Consider the following 27,696-nt stretch of genomic DNA (forward strand, 5'->3'; position numbering starts at 1 on the left):
TATAAATTCCATTACCACAGGTATATACTTAGTTTGTGATATTAGGATGAAACCCAAATAAATGCAGTGGGAATGCTTTTATTGAGAAATATGTGCTGGAGAACATTGATTAATAGAACATTAATTAATGTTAGGATAAGAAGATAATATAAATGTTAAAATTAAATTGCAAACAGGATAATAATTGGAAAGTTAAGATGGTTTGAACATATGGAAAGAATGAATAATGAACATCAAAAATAAGATTTACCTGTCTGAAAGATATGGAGTGAGAAAGTGAGGAATTTCGAGAACTTCCTGGCAGAAACACGTAGGTTTGATTCTAGAAGAGGGGAAGGCTATAAGTAAGAACAATGAGAGCGTGTATGAAACAATATATGGATATGGAGGAAGTGAGGATGTTATGCTCATACGAAACACACGGGATCTTTTCGGGGGCAAAGGCAAATACACCACATTTATTGAAAATACAACAGTTAGCATATGCTTTTCAGTCACACACGCACGTGCTCACACACACACACACTCCTGCCAGTTGTTGTTTAAAGTTACCAGTCTGTTGTAGCTTGAGGGAATCTAACGGCCAGTTAGATTGAGCACGAGTGAGGAGCTGGGCTCTGTCAATTGTGATCCGATGCTCCAAGGCTTTGCAGGACTGAACCCAGAGTTCCATGGCAAAACACCCCAGCTTTATAGTTGTAAATTCCCATTTGAGTCCATGCATTTTGCAATGTCATCCTGCAATCATTAGTCCTTACGTGGTGTTAATCTTGGGGTTTTCTGCTGTTATCATTTGATGGTTATTGTCGGGCTTCCCATCATTATCTCCTATTTGTTGTCTTGCCTTCAAGGGTGCCTGTCTCACCTCTGAGGTTGTCAATGCTGCAAACATGTTAAGCATCCGATACAGTGGATGTTTTCTGATTGTCTCCTGGTCTTTTCAAGTCTCACTTTTTCTTTCAGAGTAGCAGCCGTGTTAGTCTGCATCCGCAAAAAGAAAAGGAGTACTTGTGGCACCTTAGAGACTAACAAATTTATTTGAGCATAAGCTTTCATGAGCTACAGCTCACTTCATCAAATGCATGCAGTGGAAAATACAGTAGGGGGATTTTATATACACCGAGAACATGAAACAATGGGTGTTACTATACACACTGTAACAAGAGTGATCAGGTAAGGTGAGCTATTACCAGCAAGAGAGGAAAAAAAAACCTTTTGTAGTGATAATCAAGGTGGGCCGTTTCTAGCAGTTGACAAGAACATGTGAGGAACAGTAGGGGGGAAAAATAAACATGGGGAAATAGTTTTACTTTGTGTAATGACACATCCACTCCCAGTCTTTATTCAAGTCTAATTTAATGGTGTCCAGTAAATTCTACCCTCCCCCCCTCCCCCCCAGTGTAGACAGTGCTAGGTTGATGGAAGAATTCTTCCATTGACCTAGCGACAGCGATGGAGAAGCCCTCTAGTCACTGGAGTGTCTGCACTGAAGCGCTGCTGTAGTGATTTATGTGTAGATGTAGCCTTAGGAAGGAGGCTGTGAGAGAAACTGACATGGAAACAGCAGCAGGTTTGATGGTAAACTCTGAGGCAGGCACAGCTGAGGCTGGCTCTGTCCCTCTCCTCTCTTTTAAAGCCTCTTAGAGCTGTGGTGTGATGGGCTACAGCCAGGGTGGCAGGGAAAGTAGGGTGCAAATTCTCTGCCCCTCAACTTTTCCTCTAGTCCTATAGCACACCTAGCACGTCTAGTTCTGCCCTAGCTCTGCTCATCCATCTCAGTCCTGTCCTGCAGCACCCCCCATCTCTCTCTCTCTCTCTCTCTCCTTCCTCTGCTCCTTTTCTTCCCTCTTCCCCACCCATATCTCCTAGCTCTGTCCTTTCCAGTCTGCCATGGCCTCCTTCCTGCTGTATCCCCCCTCCACCCCCACAACTGTCTTACCCTCTGTTCCCTTTCCCCCCATTCCTGCTCCCTCTGTTCAGTGTTTCTAAAGCCTCCCCGATTAGCAGGACTCCCTGTTGCCCAGCTCAGCTTTCAGCCTGTCCCCTTTCAAAGAAAGGCAAATTCCTTCTCCAGGAGACCAGGTATCGCTCCTTCATTGTTGCAGCAATGGCGGGGTTACATATCCTCCTGCAAACAGCAGGCCACGGCAGCGAAGGCTTCCCATGACAGTGATGATTTCTCTCTCGAGAAAACTAACCGTAGTTTTTATTCGATCGTTCACTCCCACTGCAGCTTCAGAATGAGACGTCAGTGCCCACAATAGGATCCAAACAAAATCAAGGGCTAATCATTCAGGCATTGCCCTGGACAGCGGTAGTTCAGACTCTGCTGGTGGCTGGCCATTCGTACAAGCCTGTGCCCCAGTTACTGCCCTCCAGCCGGTTCCAAGGCCCAGTGAGTGGAGTGTGATCCCTCAAGCTATAAAGATTTACTGGCTTCAAAGCAGAGCTTTCTCTGCAGCTTCCCCGTGCTTTCAGCTGACTGAAAGTACCCGTGCGGAGTTAGGGTGTTGCAATATGGTGCGTGCTCAGCACTTACATCCATTGCAGTGTGGTTGGAGCCATAGTGGTCCCACGACATGAGAGGAGACCAGCTGGGTGAGGTTATATCTTCTGTTGGTGGAAGAGACCAAAGCTCGAAAGCTTGTCTCTTCCACCCACTTGTGTCTATGTCATTCAGGGCCACCACTTTGGGAGGAGGTTACTTTCTGCTCTTTGGTGTTCTTTGCTTTGCCTTCTGAGCTCTGCGCTTCTGCATTCAGGGTGTGTTTCTGCTAGAGCTGGGATCCCCTCCTGCCTGAAGAAGGCACATGTCCTAGTAGAGAGGAGGCTCCTGAAGGGGAACAAGGAGCTAAACTGCAATCAGTCCAGCGGCCTGACCTAGCGGCTGCAGAGAATATAGTATTATTTCCTGCATTGAAGCGCTGTTACAGCTCAGGAGGATAATCTCTCCTCCCTTCTCCAGGCTGCACTGGCTTCTGGGCTTTGCCCATGGAAGGGAAAAAGAAATTGTCCATTGTTCTGATTTTATCAGTGAAATCTCAAAGTTCTCCACCTCCGAGCCATGGGAAATGGCAACAATCCATTAGGTCACCTGGCCCCTCCTCCTCCTGCTGCTGCAAGATCCTTTGTTACAGAACATGCCCAAGTTCATTCTCTAACTGCTTGGAAACGTCCCAGATGAGGAAGCTCCCACTGCTTCCCTTGGGAGACTATTCTATGGGCTAATTAGGCCAGGAATGGTATCCAACCTTCACTCCCCTCCCCAATCCTGTATGTGGTACAACATTAAAATCACCCCATGGCCAGAAGTGGGTTGTTTAGACCTACTGGGAGGCTGATAGCACCACCATGTGCCTATGGTGTCTGGGAAAACAGATGTTGCTCTGAATACAGTGGGAGTTGTGGGGGAGCCAAGTGGGGTGAACAACGGGGGAATGGGCCAAGAGATGGGGAGGGGGAGATCTCTGTAATCGAGAGCTCTTGCATAACAACCTGACTTGTGTCTACACCTCAGGCCACCACACGCATTTCCTCTAGTTGGATGGGGTGGATCAATTGTTCCCTGGCTGTTTAGCACCTAGCATGTTTGAAGCCTGCAGCTGTGCTCAGAGTGGGCATGTGACCAGCTTCCTTTGGTCAGCTGAGGGCTGTCATTCGTTCCTTGGCAACTGAGCTGAAGTGGGGGGAGGAGGAAAGTGCTCTAAACAGGCACTATCTTGTACTGCTCTTAGGTGGCCTGGAGTTAGCAGGACAGAGAGAGGCCATCCGTCTGTCAGCAGTGGGGTGTCCATGCTGGGGAGGGGAGGCATCAATTTGGTAAATGGAAGTAATTGAATTAGTTGCTCTCAGCTAGGTGCCACTTGGGATGTGGTTACAGTTCAAACTCCGACCCAGCGAGAGGGCACTCTCCGAGCTCCAGGGATGTGACCCAACCACTTTCAAAGGCTGGCAGGAAGGGACCCTGAAGGGAGGTGGGGTGGCGTGGTAGTTCGGAAAGGGAAAGCTACAAGAGACAAACCCTTGTGCCTCCCCGTGACTAGGGGACTTTCTGGGGAAAGGCTCGCAAGCTGCTTGCTGGCTCTGAGCCCCGTGTTCAGTTCTGGAGGGAATCACTAGCCCAGCGGAGCCAGCTGAGAGAAGTAAGCCTGAGTCACTACAGAGTCTCATCTTTCACTGACAACAGCCCTCGCCATAAAAGGGAGGGGTAATTCTTTGTATGATGATCAATCAAACCTGAACTGCTGGCTCCTGGACCCAGCCCTCTCTAGAATTCTGGGAGCCTCAGAAGTCCGGGTAGCTATGGCATGTCATTGTAGCAGTGTGAAGATTGATACCAGACAGCCTGCAAGGCTCTCGTGTGCTCCCTAAGGTGCTGGCACATTTAATCTTGGAGACCTCAAGAATTTAAGCTGCACTACCCAAATAGTGCAAAGACCAAGTTCCTCAGGCTCAAGACACTGTATTCCTGCTGTAGCCATCCCAGCATTTTGAGGCACGTTTCCACAGGCTTTGTTTTCCTGGTCACATTCCCATTCCTTTGTCTCCAGATGTGTCTGCTCCATAGACTTGGGCTGCATCTAGCTCTTAGGCCCTCGCCAGCCTAAACCACGTTCTCTGTTGCTTGCTGCTTTTTGGTCTCCCATCTCTAGTCACAAACACCTCGGGGGCTGTAGCTGCACCCACGCCCTGGCCTCTAACTGCTCCCAGGCCTTTGCCTCTGTAATCCAGTGGCCTCTGTTCTCAGATTCTGCTTCCTCTAGCCAACCATGCTCTCAGTCCTCTATTCATACTTCTGAGTTTCTTCTCCCCCTGCTCCAATGAGCTCTGGTCTCCGCTGTCTCTTGTCTTCATTTCTAGTCACTAACAGTTTGTTCTTGCTGGACACACTGTCATTAGTTACTTTTTTAATTCTTCCTGCAAATCCACAAGAGCAAAATTAATACCGTAGCTGTTGGAGAAGCTGTGCAAAATCCAGCTGGAAATAAACAGTAGGAGAAATGCCCAGTAATCTTAGGCCTGGGGTAATTCTGGAAGGCAGAATATCCTGGCTTTGTGGGATTTCATTCCCTTGCTCCGTGTTCCCAACAGAGAAATTTAGAGTAATCTGTGCAAATGGAGAGACAGCGATGGAGACAGGAGAGCTGCAGGAGAATCTGTTCTTGACTGGAAAGCTTGGGGCTCTCCCTCCACAGTGAACATGATACCATGTAAAGTGGAGATAGCTTCAGATGTCTCATTTGGCTCAGCTGAAATCTTGGTGGCAGTTCTTCCTGTCTCCTGTTTAGAGAGAACTCTGTGAACTCCTCTTGCAGACAGCTTTTCTGGGTCACTGCTAGGGAGCCATTAGTGGGAATATTTACTTGGAAATTCAATCCCGGCTCACGCTCCCCTCTAATTGATTGAAGAGTTTCTTTGAAGTGAAGAAGTTAATTTAGTGTCTGAATAGGGGAGGGGAAAGGAGGGCCTTGGAAAAGAGGCTTCAGGTAAGAAGTTTCTTTATTTCACACCTGCTGGAGACAAGTGGGTGATCAGAGACTGTCTGCAGTTTGCCTCCTACATGGACACACCTGGGAAAGTCCAGACCAGCTCTCGGTTTCACTGGACATGACTGGGTCAGCAGAGATCCCTCCCCGACCACCACAGTAATTTAATTGGAACCTCAGATTTAGTTTTTTGGGGGGAAAGATAGCAGGGTGGGGACCAATCTCCACTTTGTTCCTGGACATACCTGGATTAACAGAGACAGCTCAAATCCTCCAGTACACCTGAACTCACCTGTCCAAGACTTAGCCAGCTCTGCAGATCTCTGAATCACTCTGTGCAGGTAAGATGGGGAGGATTTCGGTGGGGAAAAGGTGCTCTGAGAGTGGGGGTGAGGTGGGGGGGCATTTCTAGTGTTTTGCCCATTGAAATTCATCTTCCTCTACAGCTTCTGTGACTTCGGACTCCTCTGGAGCAGAGTCTGGTGCAAATTGTGTCAAAATTGCCATGTTCCTAATGGCTGTTCCCTCCTTTGGGGCTGACATAGCCTCTCAAAAAGGGGGTGTTCAGTGCAGTGCTAAGGGAAGAGGGGATCCTGTTGGTTCTGGAGTGGGACTTTACTCTCCTCAGCATGGTAAATGTTCAGGAATATCAATGTACACTTAATGCTGAGGAGTGAAGGGGTGAAATTTGCTTTGGGGAGGGGCATTTCCTTTCCCCTGCCTGTGCAGACGAACTCATTTGTCTTTCTCTTCCCCCCTCTTTCTCTTCCCCTCCCCCCCAAATTACCAAAATCGCACTGGTAATTTATCCTCTCCGAATTTCATGTCAGTGGGGTTTGCTGGAGGGTGGAGTTTGGGCTCCTTTGTGGTCACAGTGTAAACTACTGAGTGACTATTTGGAGTCATCTAGCCAGCTGTAGGTGCTATGTAAGTAACAAAACAAAAATTTGGCATGGTTTTCTTTAGGGATGGGCAAGGTGGTTTGGAGAGAGAACCGGCCTGTCTGTCTCTCCCTGCTAGAAACCTTGAATTGACCCCAGAAGTGCTTTGAGGCTGAAGAGATCTCTCTTCACCTTTAATATTCCACATGTACTGGCTTTGGCTGGGCCCTGAATATTGCAGTATCGGGAGTCTATTCTGATGTTGCCTCTGAGCCGACAAACAAGCAGGGTGTAGTGCAGTCATGATTCTCTGGCAGCCATGAGCTGAACAGGATTATGCTCCCTCCACAGGAGTTTCAGGTGAGCGAGGTCTGGATCATTGTGGTTGCATGTGACCATCAGCCTTTGAAGTCTGGTTGTCCCAACTTCAAGGGCCAGCTATGGCTTCCCCGGCAGAGCCAGCCAGCTCACCAGGACATCAGTATGAGCCATATGCTGCAATGTCAATCCTTCATTCGAGTTTTGAGTGCAGTAATCCTGCTCAACCCTCTGGCCTTGTTGAAGGTGGCTGGTGTGCTCCCTTGGGGGAGTGGGAAAGCAGACAGCAGGCTCTGAAGTCTCCTTCAGGAGTAAGAAACCCTGTGGTCTTCAGGCTTCTAAGCCAGCTCTCCCCATTATCCAAACCCCCCCAACAAAAGAGAACCCCTCCTGCTTCAGAGCATGACCCACCACTAGCTGATGGAGGTCAGGAAGATACATTTCCCATGAGCAAGTCATTCCAGAGTATCTTTGTTTGGGGCTTCTCACTCCTTTCTCTGCAGCATCTGGCTACTGGAACAATGTCTCCCTGGTTAATCTGGACTGCAGCATAACTGGAGTCAGGTCTCCTCAATGGGCAAGGCTCTTTCACATTTCCCTTCCCCTCCGGTGGATGAGTGGGATTCTCACGGGTCAGAAGAGTAGGAATCCTCCACCTGTCTCCTTTCCACCCAGGTGCAGCAGCTCTGCTCGTGTCCCTAGTTGGAGGATGTTCGGCTCAGAATACATGGTGTCCTCGCTCCCGGCTGCATCTCGCTTCTACGGCCCTGCTTTCTCAGCCCAGCTCACATCCGCTCCTGTCTGCAGCCTCTTCCTCCCAGCTCCCCTTTTCAGCTACCAGCTCTTCCAGCCCTGCAGCCCTCCGGAGCCCTGCAAACAAGCACTGCTGCTGGCAAGCCAAGACGCAGGTTTGGGGGAGCTGGGGGACTTCTCAGGTAAGCTAGACGAAGGGACCCCAGGGGATGGGTAAATTCCCCAGTTTCCAGCAAGACACACAGTCCTTGCTTTGAGCCCCTGGAAGGTCCCGAGATACCGGAATTTAAAATCGTTGTGATGCGATTGTGTAGGAGAAGAGTTCAGTTTAGAGACTTCTAAAATGTGTTGGTTTGTTGTTATCCCCTCCCTCTAGATCAGAGGTGGGAAAACTACGGCCTCCGGGCCATATCCGGCCCGCAGGACTCTCCTGCCCGGCCCCCGAGCTCCTGGCCCCGGAGACTCGCCCCCGGCCCCTCCCTTGCCGGCGCCATGCTCTGAGCTGCAGCACAGCTGCAGAGCCGCGGCCTGAGCCGGTGCTCGGTGCTGCGCGGTGGCGTGGCTGGCTCCAGCTGGGTAGTGCGGCTGCCTGCCCCGGTGCTCCAGGCAGCGCGGTAAGGGGGCAGGGAGTTTGGGGCAGTGGTCAGGGGGCATGGCTAGGGGTTGGGGCGGTCAGAGGGCAGGGAACAAGGGGGTTGAATGGGGGCAAGGGTCCCGGGGAGGCAGTCAGGAAGGAGAGGGGGGGTTGGATGGGGTGGCGGGGGGCAGTCAGGGCAGGGATTCTGGGGGAGGTCAGGGAGAAGGGGTGGTTGGATGGGGCAGGGGTCCGGGGGGGGGAGTGGTCAGGAATGAGAGGAGGGGTTGGATCTGGTGGCGGGGGCTCCCAGGGGGGCCATCAGGGGACAGGGAATGGGGGCAGGAGCCAGGCCATGCCTGGCTGTTTGGGGAGGCACAGCCTCCCCTAACCGGCCCTCCATACAATTTCGGAAACCCGACGTGGCCCTCAGGCCAAAAAGTTTGCCCGCCCTGCTCTAGACCTTACCTAGACCTTACCTACCTGCTCTAGACCTTACCTAGCTGGACCCCGGGTACTAAGTGGAAGGATACAAAAAATAGTGCTAATAACCCCCCCAAATAAACCCCACCCTGCCTTAAAAGATTTCTCCACTCTGCATCGTATGTGGGATGAAGATGTCACTGGCCCCAGGAACCGGCTGTGCTCACTGGTGGTGTTAGGTGCCCATCTTCCCCCGGGCCAGCCCTTCAGGCCAGCCCCAGAACACACGCTGCCATGCCCAGGCTTTACAAGTGGGGTTATTTCCTTAACAGAGGTTAGCGAACAACCAGAAAACAGCCTTTTAACTCATTCCTTAGCCTCAGGCTTCAGGCTGTCTTGCTCCTGGCAGTTTCCCAGTCTGAGTTTTGCTGGAGCAACAGCCCCAGGGCTGCTTCCATGAGCCCCTGACCCCTTGCTCTGGGGACCCACCACAGGAGTTAGCTCCACTCTGGTGTGGCTTTCCTTCCCCAAGGCGCAGCCTGTCTCAATCCAGCTGCCACAAGCAGCCCGTGATAGGCCCAGGTGTAGCTTAGCCTCTTTAATTGGCTGGATTGGGTGCATCTGTTCTGGTCCAGCTGGGCTCCGTGTATCCATGGGAACCAGCTATCCTGTAACACCCTCCCAAGTGCAAGCAGGCCATCTCTTTGTTCCATGTTTGTGCAGCCCCTAGCACGGTGGGTCTTGGTCCCTGGCTGGGGTTCCAGGGCACTACCGCTAAACCGATGAGAACCTCAGGGCCACCCATCCCATCCTAAATACGTTCGAGATCGTGAAGCGCTCAGACACTACGTGAAATAGCCCAGACAAAATCAGCTGAATGAAATCTAGACACTGAGGAGTGGAAGGCTTTTTAGACTTACAATAAATTGAACAGCAAGTCTCTTGAGGGGTCTCCTCTCCTCACGTGGTTGATTGAAAGGTCTCTGTCGCGATGATGAGAGACAAAGGCCCTGGGTAAGGGGATAGGCTGTGCCGGGGAGAGCCCGGAGCTAATTCTGCATCAGGGGCTGGTGGTGAAGAGGGATGGACAGTGCCCAGTGGAGGGGGCAGGGCTAGCATGGTGCCCAGTGAAGTGTACCGCCCACGCTTTGTGCCCCTAAGCTGGTCTGGTGAGTGGTACTAGCTCATTTGGAGTCGCTGTGGCTTTTCTCCAGAGGAAGCTCGCCCGCAGAAGCAGAGACGAGCCCGAGCCAATTACAGCAGCTGGCAGCTGGAGGAGCTGGAATCAGCCTTTGAGACCACGCGCTACCCTGACGTCTTCATGAGGGAGGCCCTAGCCCTCCGGCTAGACCTGATAGAGGCCAGGGTTCAGGTACCGGATGCTCACGGGGTACTGTGCTCCAGGCTAGTGTTTGATAGCATCTTGCCCTTGTCTGCAGAGCTTAAAATGAACTTCTCTCCCCGACCTCCTGGCTGGGAGGGCAGCTCATTGAACCCAGCCTCTCGGGTTGCTGGGCAGGGGGCTAGGACTTTGCTGCAGGAGGCTCTGTCACTTCCTGTTTGCTCTGATCTTCGCTGTGCTTATTCCCAGCCCTGTCGATGTTCCAGCCCCATTGGCACTGGTGCCCGAGGAACCCACCTCGGACCAGGGAAGGTAAGAGGTGGGAGGGAACCTTTAGACGTTGGGCTCAGCTCTGCCTGCCTGTTGGCTCTGGCAGTAGTAACTCTGCAGCCACAGGTCATGGGGGAGAGCTAGAGTAAGGATCTGTCTCCTCTCAGGGTTGGGAAATGGTTGAAGTGGGGATGTTGCCCAGCTGCATGGTGGGGAAAGTGTGTGTTTGTGGGATCTACCCAGCATGGCCCCTGCTCTCTCTCCTGTGTTTCCCCTCTCTTCACCTCGGCTTTGACAGCTGCCTTGATCTGAGCTGGGCCACTGTTTACCATGTCTCTGGAGAACAAGGGTGATGGATCCCTCCCATTTCTGGAGGGTCTGGGGTGGGGAAATGAGGCTTGAGACCCATTGTCAGGCTCAGAGTAAGAGAGCTGCTCATGTCCCCCGGTTTCTCTGCAGCCCCAGGTCGTGAAGGAGGGAGTGGCGCACAGGGAGCCCGTGTGAAAGTGTCCAGTTCCTTGGTGGAGGGGGTAAAGGGGATTAGGATTCTCCTTCTAGAACTGGCGGACAGCTCAGAAATCTGCTGTGAGCATTACGCGCGTTAGAGGGACACTTCTGCAATGAGATTTTTCCCTGTTATGTGACATGACCTGAAATTTCTGTTTTGGTTTAAAACCTTCACTTGTATAACCATCTCTGTCTGGATTCCTGGAGCTACAGCTCCCCCAGAGGAACCTGGGGAGACAGATGCAGGATGGATGCTTTATAAACCCCATGCTTTCCAGTTTGCCAGCAGCACGTGAGAGTGCAGCAGGCAAAAAGATGGTTAGTTAATGCCTGTTTTCCTTTGGGTTTCCCTAGGTTTGGTTCCAGAACCGCAGGGCGAAGCTGAGGAGGCAACTGAAACTGCAGGGACGAGCTCTGGACCGAGCTCTCACTAGAGACTTGTCTGCCTCAGGACACAAGAAGCCCCAAGCCCCCCAGGAAATCGAAGGTTCAAGTAAGAGCTCTAGAGTTGGAACACTGGAAGGACACTCAGATCACTGGCCAAGCACTGGCCCCAAAGGGCAGCCTCCTCCTGGACCTCCCCTGTGCAGGGGAGCTGAGGCCACCGGGGCGGCCACAGCCAGAGGAAATTTGCTCCTGCAGCACCCCCAGCTTGTGGGTCAAGGCACAAGAGTATGAGGCTGTAATTGACCCCCACTGCAGCTCAAGAGCAGCCTGACTCAGAACCAGACCCAGCAGAGCTCTGGGCATACATGGATAGTGCCTGAAACTGATCCTGACATCAGTCCCCCTTCCCGTACCTCTCCAACCTCTGGGCCTTGGACCTTTGCTCCCAAACAAAGACCGTATCCATTTCTTCAGGGGGCTATAGTCACCATGAATGGAGCAGGGAGCATCAGAGGCATTATAGGGGCTTCCCAAGCCCACTGAGGGCTGTTGTCCAGCCTTGTCCATCTCTGATCACCCTTGGTGCCTCCCTGTTTGGTAGCTGTTGCCTGAACTCCTTTCTCTCTGATTGGCATCTGCATTACACTTCCCAGCACCTGCACTCAACTGGGACAACAGCATGTGCAGAGACTTTGGGTCTAAGATACCCTGGTTAAAATCCTTCCATATTTGACCAGGGACAGATCCATCCCCTTCTCCAGGCTTATTTCTCAGGATCCCTTCACTAGAACACATGCATTAGCGCATCGTTAGCAGGGGGATGTCACCTCTCTACTCTGGGTTGTCTTCTTCAAATTAAGCTACTTTTGTCATAGGCTCTGATCCAATGAGCCTGTGTTTGGTAGGGTTGCCAATTTTGATTGGATGTATTCTTGGAGGTTTCATCACATGACATAATCTTTAATTAAAGAATAATTCCTGGAGAGTCCAAGGCAATCCTGGATGGTTGGCACACTGTTGGATGCTTAGCTGGGGCCTTGGAGCCCTTAGGCAATAGAATGGGAGAAGTATGAAGCAGGCAGACTCCTGCTCTTCACACTGTAGTATGGCTCTTGGGACCATGTGGAGTTCTCACCTGCTGTCCAGAGCCAGGTAGGGTGACCAGATATCCTGATATTGTCAGGCCTGTCCCATTATTAGGAGCTTTGTCTTATATATGCAACTATCCCTCCCCCTGGAAAAAAAGTGTCCCGATTTTTCACACTTGCTATCTGGTCACCCTAGAGCTAGGGTCCCTTTCCATTGTTCAACTCGGTGCCTTGTGGCTTCCTGGCTATTCCCTCCCCTCTATACCTCCCACGACCACTAGAGGGCCTTGAGGTTCTGCCAGGTGTTACAGCTCCTTAGAAGGTGCCTGAGCTGTGTGTGCTGGGGGAGACCATGATTCCTCTAAATTCACCAGCAGCTGGACGTTTGTTTCTAGTCAAACGCTGTGAGGTGCTGATGTGCGGGAGATTGCAGAGGAGTGTCGTGAGGTGGGGGGTTGGTATTAACCAGAGCTAGCTGCTTGACAGAGGCATAGCATCTGTCCTTCCAGTCCTCCCACTGTCTGTAAAGGGCTGCGGTGAGTATCTGAAGCAGCTTCTGAGGATGAGGAAGGGAAACAAAAGTCTGACTTCTCTGCAGTCTGGCTGAGCCAATGTCATTGGTCCTAGCATAGGGCTAGTGGGCGGGGGGGAAGGTGAGCCCCTTTGTTCCCATCGATTCTTTCCCATCAGTCTGGTCAAAATGCTCCAGCATAGCCACGGACAGAGGAGACAGACTGTACTCTGAGGGCCAATTCTGCATTGGCTGTGGGGACCGGAGACCGTTCCGTCCCCTAGAAGCTCATGATCCTGTGATGAATGGAAAGGGGCATGAGAAGTAAAGTAAGATGAAAAGAGATGAAAGAGGAAGCACAATACATTGCTCAACCAGACTCAATAAGCTGGCACTCTTCCCTGTTCATGGTCTCTACCACCAGCTTTCTGGTGTCAGATGCGGAGCAGAAGTGTTGGATTATTAGAGATGCTGCTGCCTTTAAAGTGATTTGCTTTTTCTTCCTGTTGGATGATGATCAAATAAGTCCTAGAAAATAAACTGGTTCATAGAACTGTTCTAGAGTCACACGGTGTATTGTGGAAACTCCCTCTCTGTCCCCCACTGATCAGAGAGCAAAGACACTAGGCCAGGAATATGAGTCAGACGTGGGCTAAGAATCATGTGTTCCTGTCGCAAGTTGCCCAGCGCGCAGAAGTGAAGAAATACGTTTCCAAAGGCAGAGCTGATGGGAGAAAGGAAAGTTTTGAGCTGAGCAATGACAACAGAGCAGCCTGTAACGCTACTTGCAGGATACACATGCTGTATGAGTGGCATTCAGTGCCCAAGAGCCAGATGGCTGAATGATAACAGAGCTCATTACCTGTGCACATGTAAATGCCCGTGTGCCCATGTATAGGGGAGTGTCTGTCAGCATGCAAGTACTCATATGTTTGCAGGCCGGCACACACATGTAAGCATATGAGCAAGCGTCTCCATTCAGGGCCTCCTTTCAGGGGAATCTGTGTGCTGGGGAAAAGATTCACGCCAGATTTTGCTGCTAAGATGGCCCTGCCTGTATGAATCTCTTCCCAGTCAAAAGGCTGCTCTCCGACAATCGGCAGGGCAGGGGCTGTCTCTTGGTTGTGTGTTTGTACAGTGCCTAGCACAGAGGGGTCCTGGTGGGGCACTATCTCCATACAGCTAATAAATAATAGGAACCACTGCTTCAGCTTCAGTCCTTTTGTTGACATCTCATCTTACTTCCCCCATCTCTTCCTGCCCTCGGATTCCCAGTGCTGCTATGTGGCTGTTCTGATGCATTTGCTTCTTCACACTCACGCCAGCTACGTTTGCTGCTGTACAACTGCAGGGGCAATCCCATCGACTCCATTGTTTCAGGACCGACCCCGATCGTTTGAATGGTGTTTCCGTCTGATTAGTTGTCCGTTGGCCAAATATTCAAATTCTGACCTCCCTTTGTGCCCAGGCAGTCACTTGCATGTGTGAGGGCAAGGGCAGGCAAATCCCACCTGTGCATACTCATCCAGCACAGAAGGGGTTTTACAAATGGAAATTCTGCTGCTTGTGTGTGTGTGTGTGTGTGACAGCTAATACACAACCAAAATGTTCATGTCGGTGATGATGTACAAAAGTAGAGATGGGGCTGAGGCTCCTTTGAAAGCTGCGCTCTGAGTCATTCTCTTTCCCATACTAGCTTGTTCCATAGAAAGCTCTGTAGGCACAGGAGAAGGGTATACAGTACCTGGGGTGTGTGGAGATGTTACATTTTGTAGTGTTGCCAACTCTCATGATTTTATTGCAAATCTCATGATATTTGCTATTTTTCCTAAAGCTCCAGCTCCTACGGTCATGGGATTATAGGAGAAGTGTTGCCAGCTCCTGCGATTTGATTGCAAGTCATATGATACTTGCTTTTCTTAAAGTCCCATCTCCTGGAGTCATGTTATTACATGAGATTCTCAGCTTTTATTTTTTAAAAAAAATTAAATCTCTAGCCTGTGGAGAAAACCTTGAAAACACAACCCCTAAAGGCTCAAACACCAAGAGATAAGCACAACAAACCTCAAAATTATTTATTTATTTAAGAATTCTCTCTTTTGGGGATGGGGGGGAGCTTGACTCTTAGTTTTTTAACCCTTGGGGTTGGCAATACTGATATTGTATGTTTTGTAGAGTATACGTGTTGTGTGCTGTGTCATTCTCAGCACTGTGTATGTTGGGGTGACTTGTGTACGTGGGTGTTTGCTGTTTGTGCGACTTTCTTAGCATATGTATCTGGCAAGGGGTATCTCTTGTGCTCACTCTCTGAAGTGCGTATTTGGGGTGTGTCTCTTCACTGGAAGTGGACTTTAGCCTAGGAGTGGCAGCTTAAGGGACTAGTTTCCAGAGGTACCAAAACTTGTTGATACACACTGGGGGCTGCAGAGAATGAGCTGTAGGGGAACCGTGGATGGGGAATGACTAACTCAGGAGCTGTGTCTGTGTCTTCGTGATTCAGAGCGCAGCTGTCTCTGAAGCATACTTCTGAGAGGGGAACTAGGACAAAGGTGACTTTCCCTTTGCCTGATCACAGTGCTATCAGTGCTACAGATGCCATGTGATGAAGTGGAAAGTAAAGGCTGCTCTCCTTTGTACCCTCCACGTAAATTACACCTGGTACTGGTAATAGCCAGGAAACTGGGATTTCATGTTTAAAGGTACCAACATTTTCATTCTAACTCTAACTAAGGGAAAAAAAGACCTTTTTCTGTGTGCGCAGAAAGGGGATGAGAGAGCCCCTCTTTCACTTCCTATATGCCCCATATATATAGAGAGAGAACTACTCCCACAGGTCTGTTCACCACCTGCCATAGCCTAGTGTGGTGATATCTAAGCTCAAGGCAGCTTGGCTGGCACAGAGAATGACATCTATTCACGGTTGGCTACCATTGTAAATACTTTTGCCAGCATTAGGCCCATGAACCATCCTGAGTCCGCCCCCCTCGATATGTTTTCAACCTGCGTCACCTGACAGCAATGTTTTCCTAGGATGATGCCTTTTGAAAGTCAAAACATGAAGATGGATTTTGGGGTAGGGGAGGGGTTAACTTGATCCTAAAGCTGCTAAGTCCAAAGGTTTCATTTTCTCCATTTTAAATAAAAATTACCTCTTTATAAGAACTCCCTTCTGCCTCTTCACAGTAGCTGCTCTCGTTTCCCCTTATTCCTCGCCTTGTTCATGTGAACAGCGTCTCTAATGGAAAAAGAGATTGGACAAAAGAACCTCTGGACCCCCCAGCAACAATTAAGAATTTCATTAAAATACAATAGGCCAGTTATTGCTGGCTCATTATTATGTTATAATAATTGCTAATTGTCTTATTAGCATTTGACAATTATGCAAATAATGAAAAACATTTCATAAAAGTAATAAAATTGCCCTTTTTTTACATCAATAGTTTTAACATCTAAAGCAATCATGATTTTGCTCTCCAGGGTTTATTGGAAATGCCTTTAAAGGGGAGATAAACCTCTAACGATGCCATCCGCAGAACAGGGTTGAGATCGGGTAGGGCACACAGAGGTCTGGTCTACACTACAGACCTTTATTGGTATAACTACATCGCTCAGGGGTGTGAAAAATCCACCCCCTGAGTGACATCGTTATACTGACTGAACCTCCGCGTAGGCAGCTCTGTCGGCAGAGAAGCTCTCGGGGTGGTGGATTAACTGTGCTGATGGGGAAAGCGCTCTCCCGTCGGCTTAGAGCGTCGTCTTTAAGTGCTACAGCTGCATCCGTACAGCGGTGCCGATGCAGCATTTTAAGTGTAGACGTGTCCTGAGCTATGTGAATTTCCGCTCTCAGTGCGAGGACTCTTTGCCTTCCACTTCCAAAGGAACTGTCTGGTTCATGGCACATGTTGGTAAAATGTCATTTTTCCTTTTTTGAGACCAAGAGAAAGTATTCGGGCACTAGCCTAGGACTTGGGGCAATGGCATTCAGGCTACTGCTCCACCACAGCCTTTCTCCCATGTGACACTGGGCCTTCTCTAACTTGAGGTGAGCACTTAGTGAAGACCAGGAAGTTGGTAATTTCCACATGAGTTAGCTGGTTAATGTAAAGGCTGGGGGCCTGATTTTCAAAGGTATTTAGGTGCTTAGGTATCCAGGATTTTACCTTGGGTTATGAACATGCCTTTCTTTCATAGTGAAGACAAGGCCTGAGTAGGGTTTGCCAACTTTGTAATATTTAAAATCGGGACACTCCAGCAGAAGTGCCAGAACCTCTCCTTCCCGCCTGGGGTGACTAGGTGTCCCAATTTTATAGGGATGGCCCCAATATTCTGGGCTTTGTCTTATATAGGTGCCTATTACCCCCTCCCTATCCCGTGTCCTGATTTTTCACACTTGCTGTCTGGTCACCCTATTCTCACCCCTGCCCTGAGGCCCTGCCCCCATTCGCTCCTCTTTTCCCCTGCTCCAATTGCTTTTACTCTTCCCCTTTCTCCCCCACCTCTGCCCATGTCAGGAGGGACTTGCCTGCGAAGCCAGGGCTGGGAGCTGCACCTGCCCGACGCAGGTAGAAGGTGGCCCTGGCTGAGTAGGGGCTGGCGTGGGTGATGACTTGATGCCTCCCTGCCTGCAGTAACTGGACTTTGGGTGTCTGGTCAGTAGATCTAATTGGACCCCGTCAGGTCCCCTTTTGACCAGACTCCTGACTACCCTAGGCCTGAGGCTCAGATCCTTAGGTGTATAGCTCCCACTGAGGTGCCCTAGATACCACTGAGGATCTAGGCCTAAGTGTATCTGTGCCTCTGTTCTCCATCTGTACAATGGAGATAATAGCATTTCCCCACCTCACCAGGGGGTCCTGAGGATAAATACCTTACAGGGTGCTCAGAGATAATGCGGCCAGATAAGTTGATAGATGTCCCTTGTGCTTTTCCCTGCCAGGAAAGACAGGACTTCCCTAGAAATTTCTGGATTGTAGTTTAGAGCTAGGGTTGATACAAGGTACTGGATCTGATCTCTTGCTAATTGGGTATGGTGGGGATTTATCCATCTATTAAAGAGGTCAATAGAAAAAGGCTTTTCGAGTGGACCTCAACTCCAGGGCTTTCTGTTATACTTGTCTTTCTAAACGATAGACTCTAGCTTAACAGAGTTATGGGCTGGATGCAGGAACCACTTGGTGATATCTTATGACCTGGCAGGAGGTCAGACTGGAGGATTGTAACAGGCCCTTCTGGCCTTAAACAAGCATGAATATATGATTAATCATCATTTCACTGTGATTCTGTGGTCTGGCTATTTTTGGCTTGGATTTGCTGATGTTTTGATTTGATGTATTTTTCATTAGTAACCTAGATGATGCCTGGATATTTAAATCTGAATAAAAATGTCAAAATCATGCTTGTTTGCAGTGTTGTTGTAGCCGTGTTGGTCCCAGGATAAGGGAGAAACAAGGTAGGGGAGATGAAATCTTTTATTGAACCAAACTTCTGTTGGAAGAGACAAGCTTTTGAGCTCCATGGAGCTGAAGAAGGCCTGAAGAAGAGCTCTATGGATCTCGAAAGCTTCTCTCTTTCACCAACAGGAGCTTGTCCAATAAAAGATATTACCTCACCCACCTTGTCTCTCTAAAATCATGCTTGGCATTGGACAGGACCCAAGATGATGGCAGTTCCTGCCTTGAAGAGTTGACAATCGAATACCAGTAAATGAAATTTAACTTGAATATCTCTGCACTTGGCTCATTTTCCTTCCCCGCTCTATTTCCACAACGCAGAGTTCCCAGTATTGCCACAGCTCCATTCGCCTTCCAGCTGGAAAAGCAAAATGGATAATTCATTCTAAAGCTGGTGTCAATGCCGCTAGATGAATGCATCAGGGGCACGCGGTATTTGTAAAGAGGTGAGTTTTCCCAGTTCTTCTAGAGGTTGCCAGTCCGCTCTTCCCGGCACTGTGCTGCTGGCACAGTGTTTGGTTTAGAAATAATTCATTTCATACTTTGGCTTCCAACTTGGAGGTTTGTAGAGAAAAGAACGTGGGGAGAAAATGGCTAAAGCTGGTATTATGCCAGTTACATGATGGTCTCCTAGGCAGCCACAGACTGGAGACCAGGAAATCCTGATGTCTACCGATGGCTCTGCTGCTGACGTGCTGCGAGAGAGACAAGGAGGGTGAGGTCATATCTTTTATTTGACCAACTTAGACAAGCTTTTGAGCCGTACAGAGCTCTTCTGGGAAAGGTACAGCTACCATCACAGCTAAATGCAGGGTGAAACAGATTGTTTAGCATAAGTAGTTAGCACATTATCTAAGGGACCATTCAAGAGCAAGTGGCCTGCTAATACCTCTGCAGTCACAGGACAAAAGGGGGGTTGGTGGATTATAGATTGTTCTAATAAGCCATAACCGGAAATGCTGTGTCCATTAACTTGTGCTATGTCTACACTACCAGTTATGTCGGTATAACTTACATCGCTCAGGGGTGTGAATAAGCCACCCTCCTGAGCGACATAAGTTACACTGACCTAAGCGCTGGTTTGGACAGCACTACGTCTGCAGGAGGGCTTCTCCTGCGGGGATAGCTGCTGCTGCTCGGTGGGGGCAGATTAATTAATTGGCCGCTGTAAGCTCTCTAGTGTAGCCATAGTTCTTTTTCCAGTATGTAAAGCAAGGATAACACTCATTTACCCACATGGCCTGGGCCTGTGAGGGTTAATTTGTTAATGTCTGTAGCATGGCTTGAAGAGGGAAAGTGCTATCTAATCACTGACAAACATTATCAGCTCAGTTCACCAGCCTTTACTCTCTGCTTCACTAATAACAGGTGAAAAAATCAAAGGATGGCAGTGGCAAACCAGTTTGAAGGAAAGAGTAAAACTGGGAGGGGCATGTTCCCATGGTGATCCATGACAAGGAGAGGGTACCACACCCAACCTAACATGTTCTGGTTTGAAAACTCAATTTTCATTTTCTGTTTCAGCGATACGCAGAGGTAAGATCTCTGAATCCTCACGTAACTGGAGTGTTCTTTCTGTTTGACGGTGCAGAGATCACTGTGTATTTGTCTGATCCGTCGGAGAGGGACCCTAATACCTTTGGTCTGGGCTTGTCACCTTTTAAAATAAATTGTCAAACTTGTTGCATTGAGTCATGACTCAGCATAATCCTGTGGCAACCCCACCATAAATTTCTGGGCCCTTTTAATGTCCTGCTTACCTCATTTGCAGGACACCTGATACTTTAGGACTCTCCTATCCCAGAGAATTGGAATGGGTGACTGTCTCGTCCCTGACCTCACTGCAACAGTTGAAGTCTCTTGAAGCCATGGGAAGAGGCAATGGTATTAGAGGAGTGGAGACAGGCCCATTCACCATGAGGGGCAGAGGGAGCTCTGGGGGTGTGAGGATCAGAGACCCACCCCCACATGTGAAATACTTTTATTTATTTATTTTGACGGGAAATCACTTTACGCACCGGGATAACAGCGTCACTTGCTCCTGATGCTCAAGATTCCTTACTCCAAGGTTGGGGGATGTATTTCCTCTTGAGAAGCGTCCCCAATGCACCCAGCGTAGGGATTTGCAGGTTGACACAAGTGGATCCTCTGGGTGTATCTTATTTCACTTTCAGCTTCCTTCAATGTGAAGTCATGTTTGAACTTGAATTTTATATTTTTCTCCAGGTACTTCACAGGTAAAACCGCAAACTGGCCTCAATCATGAGTGATTGGTTTGAAAGCATTTTGAAGTGGCATGCGGAGCTATGAAATTGTTCTTTGTTTTTTCTGACCCGGGCCTTTTAAATATCTGAGGAATCAGCCTGGCCGCCTTTTGGTAAGGCGCAGATGATTTATTATGTTACAGAGGAGACGCACACACTCTCTTCCTTCCTGTTTTGATTCCTTAATCTAAAATAAGTCATTAATTTTGAAAGCATAAGAAAAACATGCCCCTGCTAGTCTTGGGAGAAATAACAGCCATATATATATAAGCCAACTGAGAGAAGACAAAGACTTGTTAAATGCCAAGTAATTTTGCAACATGGGTAGGATAAGATTTTCCTGTCCTTGAGATAACTTCCTCTTACACATGTCAGCAAATTGTAATTTTCACCCTGGGTCCAAAGGTCTTGAGATATATCAAGATATCAGTATTGCTAACCCAGAATGTTCAAAAATAAAGAATCAGGACCCTCCCAAAATCATAGCCTTGTGGTTTTGTGCCTTTAGGATGCACTCAGGTCACACTTCCAAGGTTTCGTCCACAACAAAGAGGACTAGAAACGTACGTTTTATAATGAAAGCTGAGGTTCTCAGGTAATCACAGGATTCTAGAGCTAGGGCTTTTACAAAAGCACCAAATATTGCAAGATGAATTATAAAATCAGGAGAGTAGGCAGCCCTGGGATAAAGTGTATGGAAACTGGGATGAGTTTAAGGAGTGACAGCAGACAGTCTGGAACTGATGTGCCTGGAACTGATGTCCGTAGCAGTCATGGACATTCAGGGTATGCTGGGCACATGGTTGCCAGATCGTGCTGTTATTTAGGACTAAGAAGATGATGAGTTAAAAGTGAAGCATTTTTGGTCAATAGTGACAGCAGATATATAGCTTTGTGCTGTGGCTGGCTACTGCGGCTGCACTAGCCAGCAATGTTTCCAAGTCCTCCAAACTGTTTATGGGCATGTGTTAGGAAAGAATCTCGGCAGGTGTTTGTTGTGCTTTTGTGGAATGAACTCCATCGCATTGGAGAAGTCAGGCACCCCTGGACTTTCATAGCAGGGACAAACAACATTTACAAAGGTCTGGCATCAAATACAGGAAAATGGAACTTAGACCAAAAGAGCACATGGAGACAAATGAGGCCCACAGCAAAGTACTTGTCGCTTGTACACAATATTATTGAATCATTAGTAATAATAGGGTATGAGCTTACTATCTCTCATATGTCATTGCTATCACCTTTACCATGTAATAGGAACCCAATGCCTATTGTGTACCAGTGAGTGTCTCCAACCTGAATTTTGCTCAGTCCACACTGCCTAGAACCAACTACCAAGGGAAGTGGTGGATTTTCCATCTCTTGATGGGTAACTGGGTGAGATTTAAGGGTCTGTGTGATAGAGGAGGTTAGACTAGGTGATGAAGGCGATGTCTACACTGAAGTTAAAGATCTGCAGTTGACCTGCGTATGCTGACTTGGGCTGCAGGGCTATATAATTGCTGGGTAGATGTTTGGGCTCTACTGGCCCTGGGGTTGCAGGGCTAAATTCATTTTCACATTCCCAATGCTGCAATAGCTGGGCAGCAAACACTGCAGGGGAATGCTCACCTCCACAAAACCCTGTTTTCACTGAATTAAAAAAAAGAAATCCCACAAGTGAACTTTTTACATCTGTCGCCTCCCTCCTCCTCGGTACGGCAGAACCTGCACTTCCCAAACTCCCTGAAGAGGACTGAGTATGATGCCCTAATGTCCACAGTAATGTGACCATTGCCTTTCGCAGGTTTGCAAGAAAATGGAGGTTAAGAACTGGTTTGGATAATCTAGATCTAACTGGGCCAGAATTCTCTGCCATGGAAGTTTCTGTTAACATTTGCCCAGAAACCGCACCTTTGTTTGCCACACACCTGTCCAATGGGGTGAAACAATTCTGGTTTTATGCTGCATTTCTTCTGACTGACCTTATCAAGGGTTGATTCATTTCTAGCATAACCTGAGCAGAAACAGATGTTTACCTTCTGCTCCTTTGCCGAAGCCACGCAGCACTAGAAAGCTGGCTCAGAGGGTGCAATATTTCCAATCAGCCCCAACAGTCTATTGATTGTTTTAGTTGTAGAGCAACATATGCTCAGGCCTTATTACAAGGGATTCCTATAAATGGCACACAGGATTAATAATGTATTTATAACACAACTTTGTTTTAGTATAAAATGATCTATAAACGTGGAATAAATGTTTTATAATGTTTTTGTAGCCTGTTATAAATGATAAATGGGAGACTATAGATGCCACATCAAATATTGATACTGCATTGTGTGCATCTTTGTGCTGTTACTGTTCAGGAAGCCATTAATAATAAAGTGAATGGAGATGTAAAAGTTGCTGACATGCCCAGCAAGCCGTTTATAATGAAATGTATAATCCTTCCCATAAAGTAAATACGTTGGCTGGTGATTGTTGATGAAATGGAAACACACTGTGAATTATTTGTAAGGTATTTATATATTAATATATATTATCCATATCATGTCATAGAAATGCCATTAATATATTATATTGGCTGTATTAATTCTTTATACCTAATTTATAGGCAGCTCTTAGACGAAAGCATTATTTTGTGTCCTTTGCTGCTTTGTCAACTATACAAATACATTTCTTGTGAGTTCCTTGCTTTTCCAGCTGTTTCTTTTAAGTTGATAATGTTAATTGATGCTAACGATCACCATCCCTTCCTCCTACGTACCCCTGGTGTAACACACTGGGGCAGAGGCTCAGCTGAAGGCGTCTGACCAAGGCCCAGATTCACAAAGGGGGACTTAGGTATTGCAATGCCAAGTAGTATTGTGCCTAACTTTTACGCATATAGAAAATCATAGGAACACCATAGTGCTCCACAAAACCTGAATTAGGTGCCTAGGCATCTCTACGCTGCAGTAGGAGAGATAGGTGCCTAACCACCGAAGCCAGCATGCTATGCAGGGAGATGCCTAAACTAGCTAATGGAAGATGCCAATGCAGTGGAATGTACTAAGCCCTGTCCTCTCACCTAGGTGCCGAAGTCTGGACTGCAGGGAGGTGCCTCTCTCTGCTTGGAGCTCCACAAACAGGAACTTGTCTGCTAGAGTCAAGCTCCTAAGGCATTTCTTGTGGGAATGATTTAGGCACCTGCCTCGTGCCACATAAAATGGATGGAGTAGGAAGTGTTATAACTTTTTAGCCCACTGGTTATAGAGCAAGGTCCTGGGATTTGTGAGACCTGGGTTCAATTCCCCCCTTAGCCCGAGGAGGAGAGAGGATTTGAACAGGGATCTGCCCTGTCTCAAGAGGGTGCTCTAACCACTGAGCCAGGGGCTATTCTAATGTAGGAGGGTCCCTCAGACTCTCCTCTTGAAGCTGTTCGCATGGCTCTATACTGAAGGAGGGATTGGAGCAGGTGTGTCCCCCAACCATTGGGCTGTAGAGCCATTCTCTCTCTCTGGCCCAGTGATGTAAGTATTTCAGTGGAAGATGCACTGAGAGAGAATAGCTCTGTAGTCCAGTGGTTGGGGCTAACAGTTATAGGGTGGCACCACCACTTCCTCTTCCTCCTCGGACCTGCGTTTGAACGGGACCCGATCAGGTAGGTGGCCTCTGAGCACATCCAGCCGATTGGGTCCCACATGTGACATAGGCAGCCAAATGCTTGTCTTCCCCCAGTTTGTGAATCACTCTAGGGCTGGGGCAGGAGTTAGGCATTTGGATGCCTAGAGGGAGGCAGTAGTGTGCATGCCCAAAGGCAGAAACCTAGGGAACTTTTACCCTGAAAACTTAGGTGCCAAGAGAGTTTAGGTACTGATGGGGATGGAGGGAGTTTTGTGGATCATAGTGGAGCCAAAACTGGGACTTTGGGAACTCCGTACCTTTGGGAAGGGGGATCAAGTCACTAACTGCTGACTGAGTGTAAAAAATGGCCTAAATTCAGATGCAACTACCCCTTGTAAAATTCTCTTTCAGGCGCTAGCCTTTATGTTCCTACATCCAACAGCTCCTTCTCTTCTGGGTGCAGATTTGCTGTCAGTTGCACTCGTGTGCAGCTGTGTCTGGGAAGCAGCAAGCCCACTCTGGCTGCTGTCCCCACACACTTCTGCCTGATCTAGGCTCTGTGTTAGCAGAGAAGGCTCTGCTCATTCAGTTGTGGGGCAGCATGAGAGACGCAATGGTCCTTAATATGGGGCTGGAGCTGCTGTCTGGCATATGCCTCATTCAGGTGGCTGGTTTGAGACCTCCAGGCTCAATTCGCTGTTGTGCTGAGCCTTGAGTACTCTTTATTTACACCAGTGCAAAGGAGACAGAAGTCGTCACTTTACATCCACTCTGCACTGGCAAAAATGACAACACAAAGGGCAGGGTAACAATGAATGGACCCTAGAGCTGTTTATCATGGCATGTTTTTACAGCATTCTATCAGCTTCCCTCCCTCTCTATTCTAGACCCTACCCCCTAAACCCAATTGTATTGTGCAGTGGAAGCAGTAGCTTCCCAGCTCTGATATAAATTGCTTCTGTTTGCTACATCCTCTTCCCTAAATTTTCTACCCTGATCCTGCATCACCCAGTGCCGCCAGCAGCTTCCAGTTTACTAGGGTTTTGCAGGCTGACCAGGCAGCCGGGAGGCGCAGGTAGTGTTTGGAAGAGAGTGCTTGCTCTTTAACTAGAAATGCAGGCTGCCTCTACCTGTTGAACTCGCCACACTACCGCGGCAACAGCAAACGTACATGGATTTCAGCGTGCTAAGGCAATGATACACATACACTAGAGAGAGGCTGGCGCAAAGTTTAAGTTTGAGCCAAAGTGTTCAGATTTGCCGCATTGGTTGAGGCTCCTTTCTGATGCACACCAGTCGAGTTTCTACAGTGGGGCTGCTCAGGGTGTGCATGTGCATTGGAACTGTGACATGCCTTTTCGTTGGAAACACGCATGGAGTGAACAGGCGTCACTCTGCTGAAAAATCAGCAGGTAGGGGATGCATAAATGTATGGGCAGATGGATTATTGTATGAACAGGGGACAGATGTGGAAACTGGCTTCAAGATTTTTTCACTCATCTAACTTGTCTTGCCACCTTTAAACCCCTAACATTGTCATCCAACCAGACAAGCGTTCAATTATGGCAAACGAGTAGAGAATGACCCTATCGCCCATATGCTCTGGCTCCCCCTAGTCGATCTACCACCTGGTGCACATCAGCTATATGGCATTGCCTTCATCAGCTCTGCACCAGAGTTGGAGACAGGATAATCAAGTGAGGCTACATACCTGTGACGGTGGCAGAAAGCTTCAAAAAGCTGGAGCATCTCCTGTGATGCTAGCTGCTTGAGCACTACTTTTCTGGCAATCACATGTGCAGGGACGTGGTGGGAAGCAGCCTGAGGACAGGACAAAGAGAAGACTCATTTAATGATTCTGACCCACCATCTGAATCTTTCCCCACATCTCTGTCTAGTTGCACAATTGCCCTGCGCAGCTTTACGGCAGAGATGTCCTCTGCGCTCACGCATGAGGGAAGAGAGCAGGGATACATGTGTGGAAATCTGCCTGAGTCCTGTTAATGCGGCTCCAGAGGATAGTTCTACACTTGCCCCAAATCAGGCTAGAAAAAGCCCAGCTCAACAGCTGTGCTAGCTCCAGGATCTGGTGAGCTATCTCCCTGATCTTGCCTCGCCCACGGTTATGAGCCAGAGGAAAGCACCTTCCCCTGCCTAGGTCGGTTCACCTAGGCCCCGGGGGGCTGGTTCTGCAGCTCCATGGTCTCCACCTGGCTTGGGCTAGGGCCTGCACCCAGCGCTCTCTGGGCGTCAACCAGGGCAGCGAACGAGCAGAGCCAGAGAGCAGCACCCCCGCTCCCTGGCAGGGCTTGGCCTGCACAGGTGGATCAAGGTTTCCTGGGGCCCTGGGCTAGAGCAAGTGGGGGGCCCTTCCAGGAGCTCCTGCCCCCGTTCTGCTCCTTTCAAACCCTTCCCGGGGCACTGCCCCTGTTTGCCCCCCCCCCCCGCAGCCACTTCTGCGGGGGGGCCAGGTCGGGGCACTGGGGCTTCTCCCGCCCCGCCCGCTCGGCGCTTCTGCCGGGCACACGGCCGGGGGCGCTGGGCTGGAGCTCCCCCCCGGCGCTGCTGCGTGCCCCGCGACCCTGCTCGGCGGAGTGGGGCCGGCCCCCTGCCCCAGAGAAGGGGCCTCTCTCCCGGCCGAGGGGGCGCCCTGATCCCTCCCCCCGCTCCTCCCCTGCGCTCTCCCCGCCTCTTCCCCACAGATCCGGCCGCGGCTCGGCTCCTTCCCGCACACCCAGCAGGCTGCAGCCGGGACCCGCCGGCGGGGTAGGGCGCCGGAGCGGGGCCGCAGGACAAGCTGCGCCTTGGGCGGCGAGCGGGACTCGGCGGCGGCTCCCCGCGTCCGGGGCTGGGAGTCGGGAAGCTCCTGACACGCTCCGGGGCTGCCGCGGGCTCCCTCCGCTAGACACAGCCGGGCTGAGGCCAGCTTCATCGGCACCCCCCAGCAGTGACGGGGGGTCTTGCACCAGCATCGCCTGCACCCCCCCCCCCAGCAGTGTCTGTGGGAGGGTCTTGCACCAGCATCTCCTGCACACCCCCCCCCCCCCGCAGTGACGTGAAAGGGGCAGGAACTAGCCTTGCCTGCACTCATCCCCAGCAGCGACGGGGGAGGACTTGTGCCAGCAGTGGGGGGGGCTGGTTGCAGCATACCTTTTCTTGCCCGCAGAAGCGGCCTGGGAGGTTGGTAGCAAAAGCACTTTGCAGCAGGTGAAGGGTCTGGGTCTATCACAGAACCAAGCTGGTGGAGTTTGGGGCTCTTCAGTTCCTGGCGTCGCGAAGTGCTGCTCTGGATGTCAGATTTTCCACTGGGAGCATCGCAGCAGGGATCTGGCTTGCCTCTCCTGTACTTGCCTAACCCCTGTCTCTGACTGCCCCGCTATCCAGAATGGCAGCCATCAAAAACTTGCAGCTGTGGTGCAAGCAGCAGTGTGAAGGCTACCGGGATGTCAGCATCACCAACATGACCACCTCTTTCCGGGACGGCCTGGCATTCTGTGCCATTCTTCATCGGCACAAACCAGACCTCATGTGAGTAACAGGGAGCTTCAGGTGCCCCTTCTCCTCTGAGTTGGTTCCTTCTAGTATCTTGCCTTAGGAGTTCTCCTGCATTCGATCCAAATTCTGTCTCCCTCCCATGGAAATCTGGTGTCCTCTCACTTGTAAATTATTTATGCCAGAAACACTGAGGAGTCATGGAACTGAGGTTATAAAAATGGTTGCTCATCTTAGAATATCAGGGTTGGAAGGGACCTCAGGAGGTCATCTAGTCCAACCCCCTGCTCAAAGCAGGACCAATCCCCAATTTTTGCCCCAGATCCCTAAATGACCCCCTCAAGGATTGAACTCACAAGCCTGGG

At 49.5% G+C, this 27,696-nt stretch overlaps 2 protein-coding genes and 1 long non-coding RNA gene across 6 annotated transcripts in view; 2 read left to right on the forward strand and 1 right to left on the reverse strand.

The window, feature by feature from the left end:
- The window catches only part of LOC311527548, a 28,540-nt gene extending 2,107 nt beyond the window's left edge, over positions 1-26,433 (reverse strand). Inside the window, exons 1-3 of one of the 2 annotated variants that reach the window (XR_014713363.1) lie at positions 25,551-26,433; positions 15,690-15,775; positions 251-338 (exon numbers count right to left, since the gene is read on the reverse strand). This is a non-coding gene — a long non-coding RNA (uncharacterized lncRNA). Of the gene's footprint in view, positions 1-250; positions 982-15,689; positions 15,776-25,550 lie in introns of both variants that reach the window. The other variant, XR_014713364.1, reaches the window with a different exon arrangement.
- On the forward strand, positions 1,003-14,492 carry LOC311527547 (uncharacterized protein). 2 transcript variants are annotated; one of them, XM_084641654.1, is made up of 4 exons: positions 1,003-5,827; positions 6,317-7,620; positions 9,650-9,807; positions 10,909-14,492. In XM_084641654.1, exons 2-4 carry the CDS (start codon positions 7,299-7,301, stop codon positions 11,230-11,232), a joined length of 804 nt encoding a protein of 267 aa, XP_084497780.1. In that variant the 5' UTR covers positions 1,003-5,827; positions 6,317-7,298; the 3' UTR covers positions 11,233-14,492. The 2 variants fall into 2 exon arrangements, with proteins under 2 accessions (XP_084497780.1, XP_084497781.1); XM_084641655.1 differs by having other exon boundaries at positions 7,361-7,620.
- A 76-nt stretch (positions 26,434-26,509) lies between the features above and the next one.
- Positions 26,510-27,696, forward strand: part of MICALL2 (MICAL like 2) — a 34,783-nt gene continuing 33,596 nt past the window's right edge. Inside the window, exon 1 of one of the 2 annotated variants that reach the window (XM_084641645.1) lies at positions 26,510-27,367. In XM_084641645.1, the coding sequence (XP_084497771.1) occupies positions 27,225-27,367 (143 nt within the window). In that variant the 5' untranslated portion in view covers positions 26,510-27,224. The remainder of the gene's footprint in view (positions 27,368-27,696) is intronic. The other variant, XM_084641646.1, reaches the window with a different exon arrangement.

The sequence above is a fragment of the Lepidochelys olivacea genome, assembly GCF_965140295.1.
Source record: "Lepidochelys olivacea isolate rLepOli2 genome assembly, chromosome: 10".
In the NCBI taxonomy this organism is placed as follows: Eukaryota; Metazoa; Chordata; order Testudines; family Cheloniidae; genus Lepidochelys; species Lepidochelys olivacea.

What these genes read in the sequence shown, in the direction of transcription:
- LOC311527547 (XM_084641654.1), top strand. Translation starts at nt 7,299, where the DNA reads ATGAGTGGGATTCTCACGGGTCAGAAGAGTAGGAATCCTCCACCTGTC. An exon ending in GGAGCTGGGGGACTTCTCAG is followed by an intron (nt 7,621 to 9,649) that starts GTAAGCTAGACG and finishes GCTTTTCTCCAG; the next exon opens with AGGAAGCTCGCCCGCAGAAG. An exon ending in TGATAGAGGCCAGGGTTCAG is followed by an intron (nt 9,808 to 10,908) that starts GTACCGGATGCT and finishes GGGTTTCCCTAG; the next exon opens with GTTTGGTTCCAGAACCGCAG.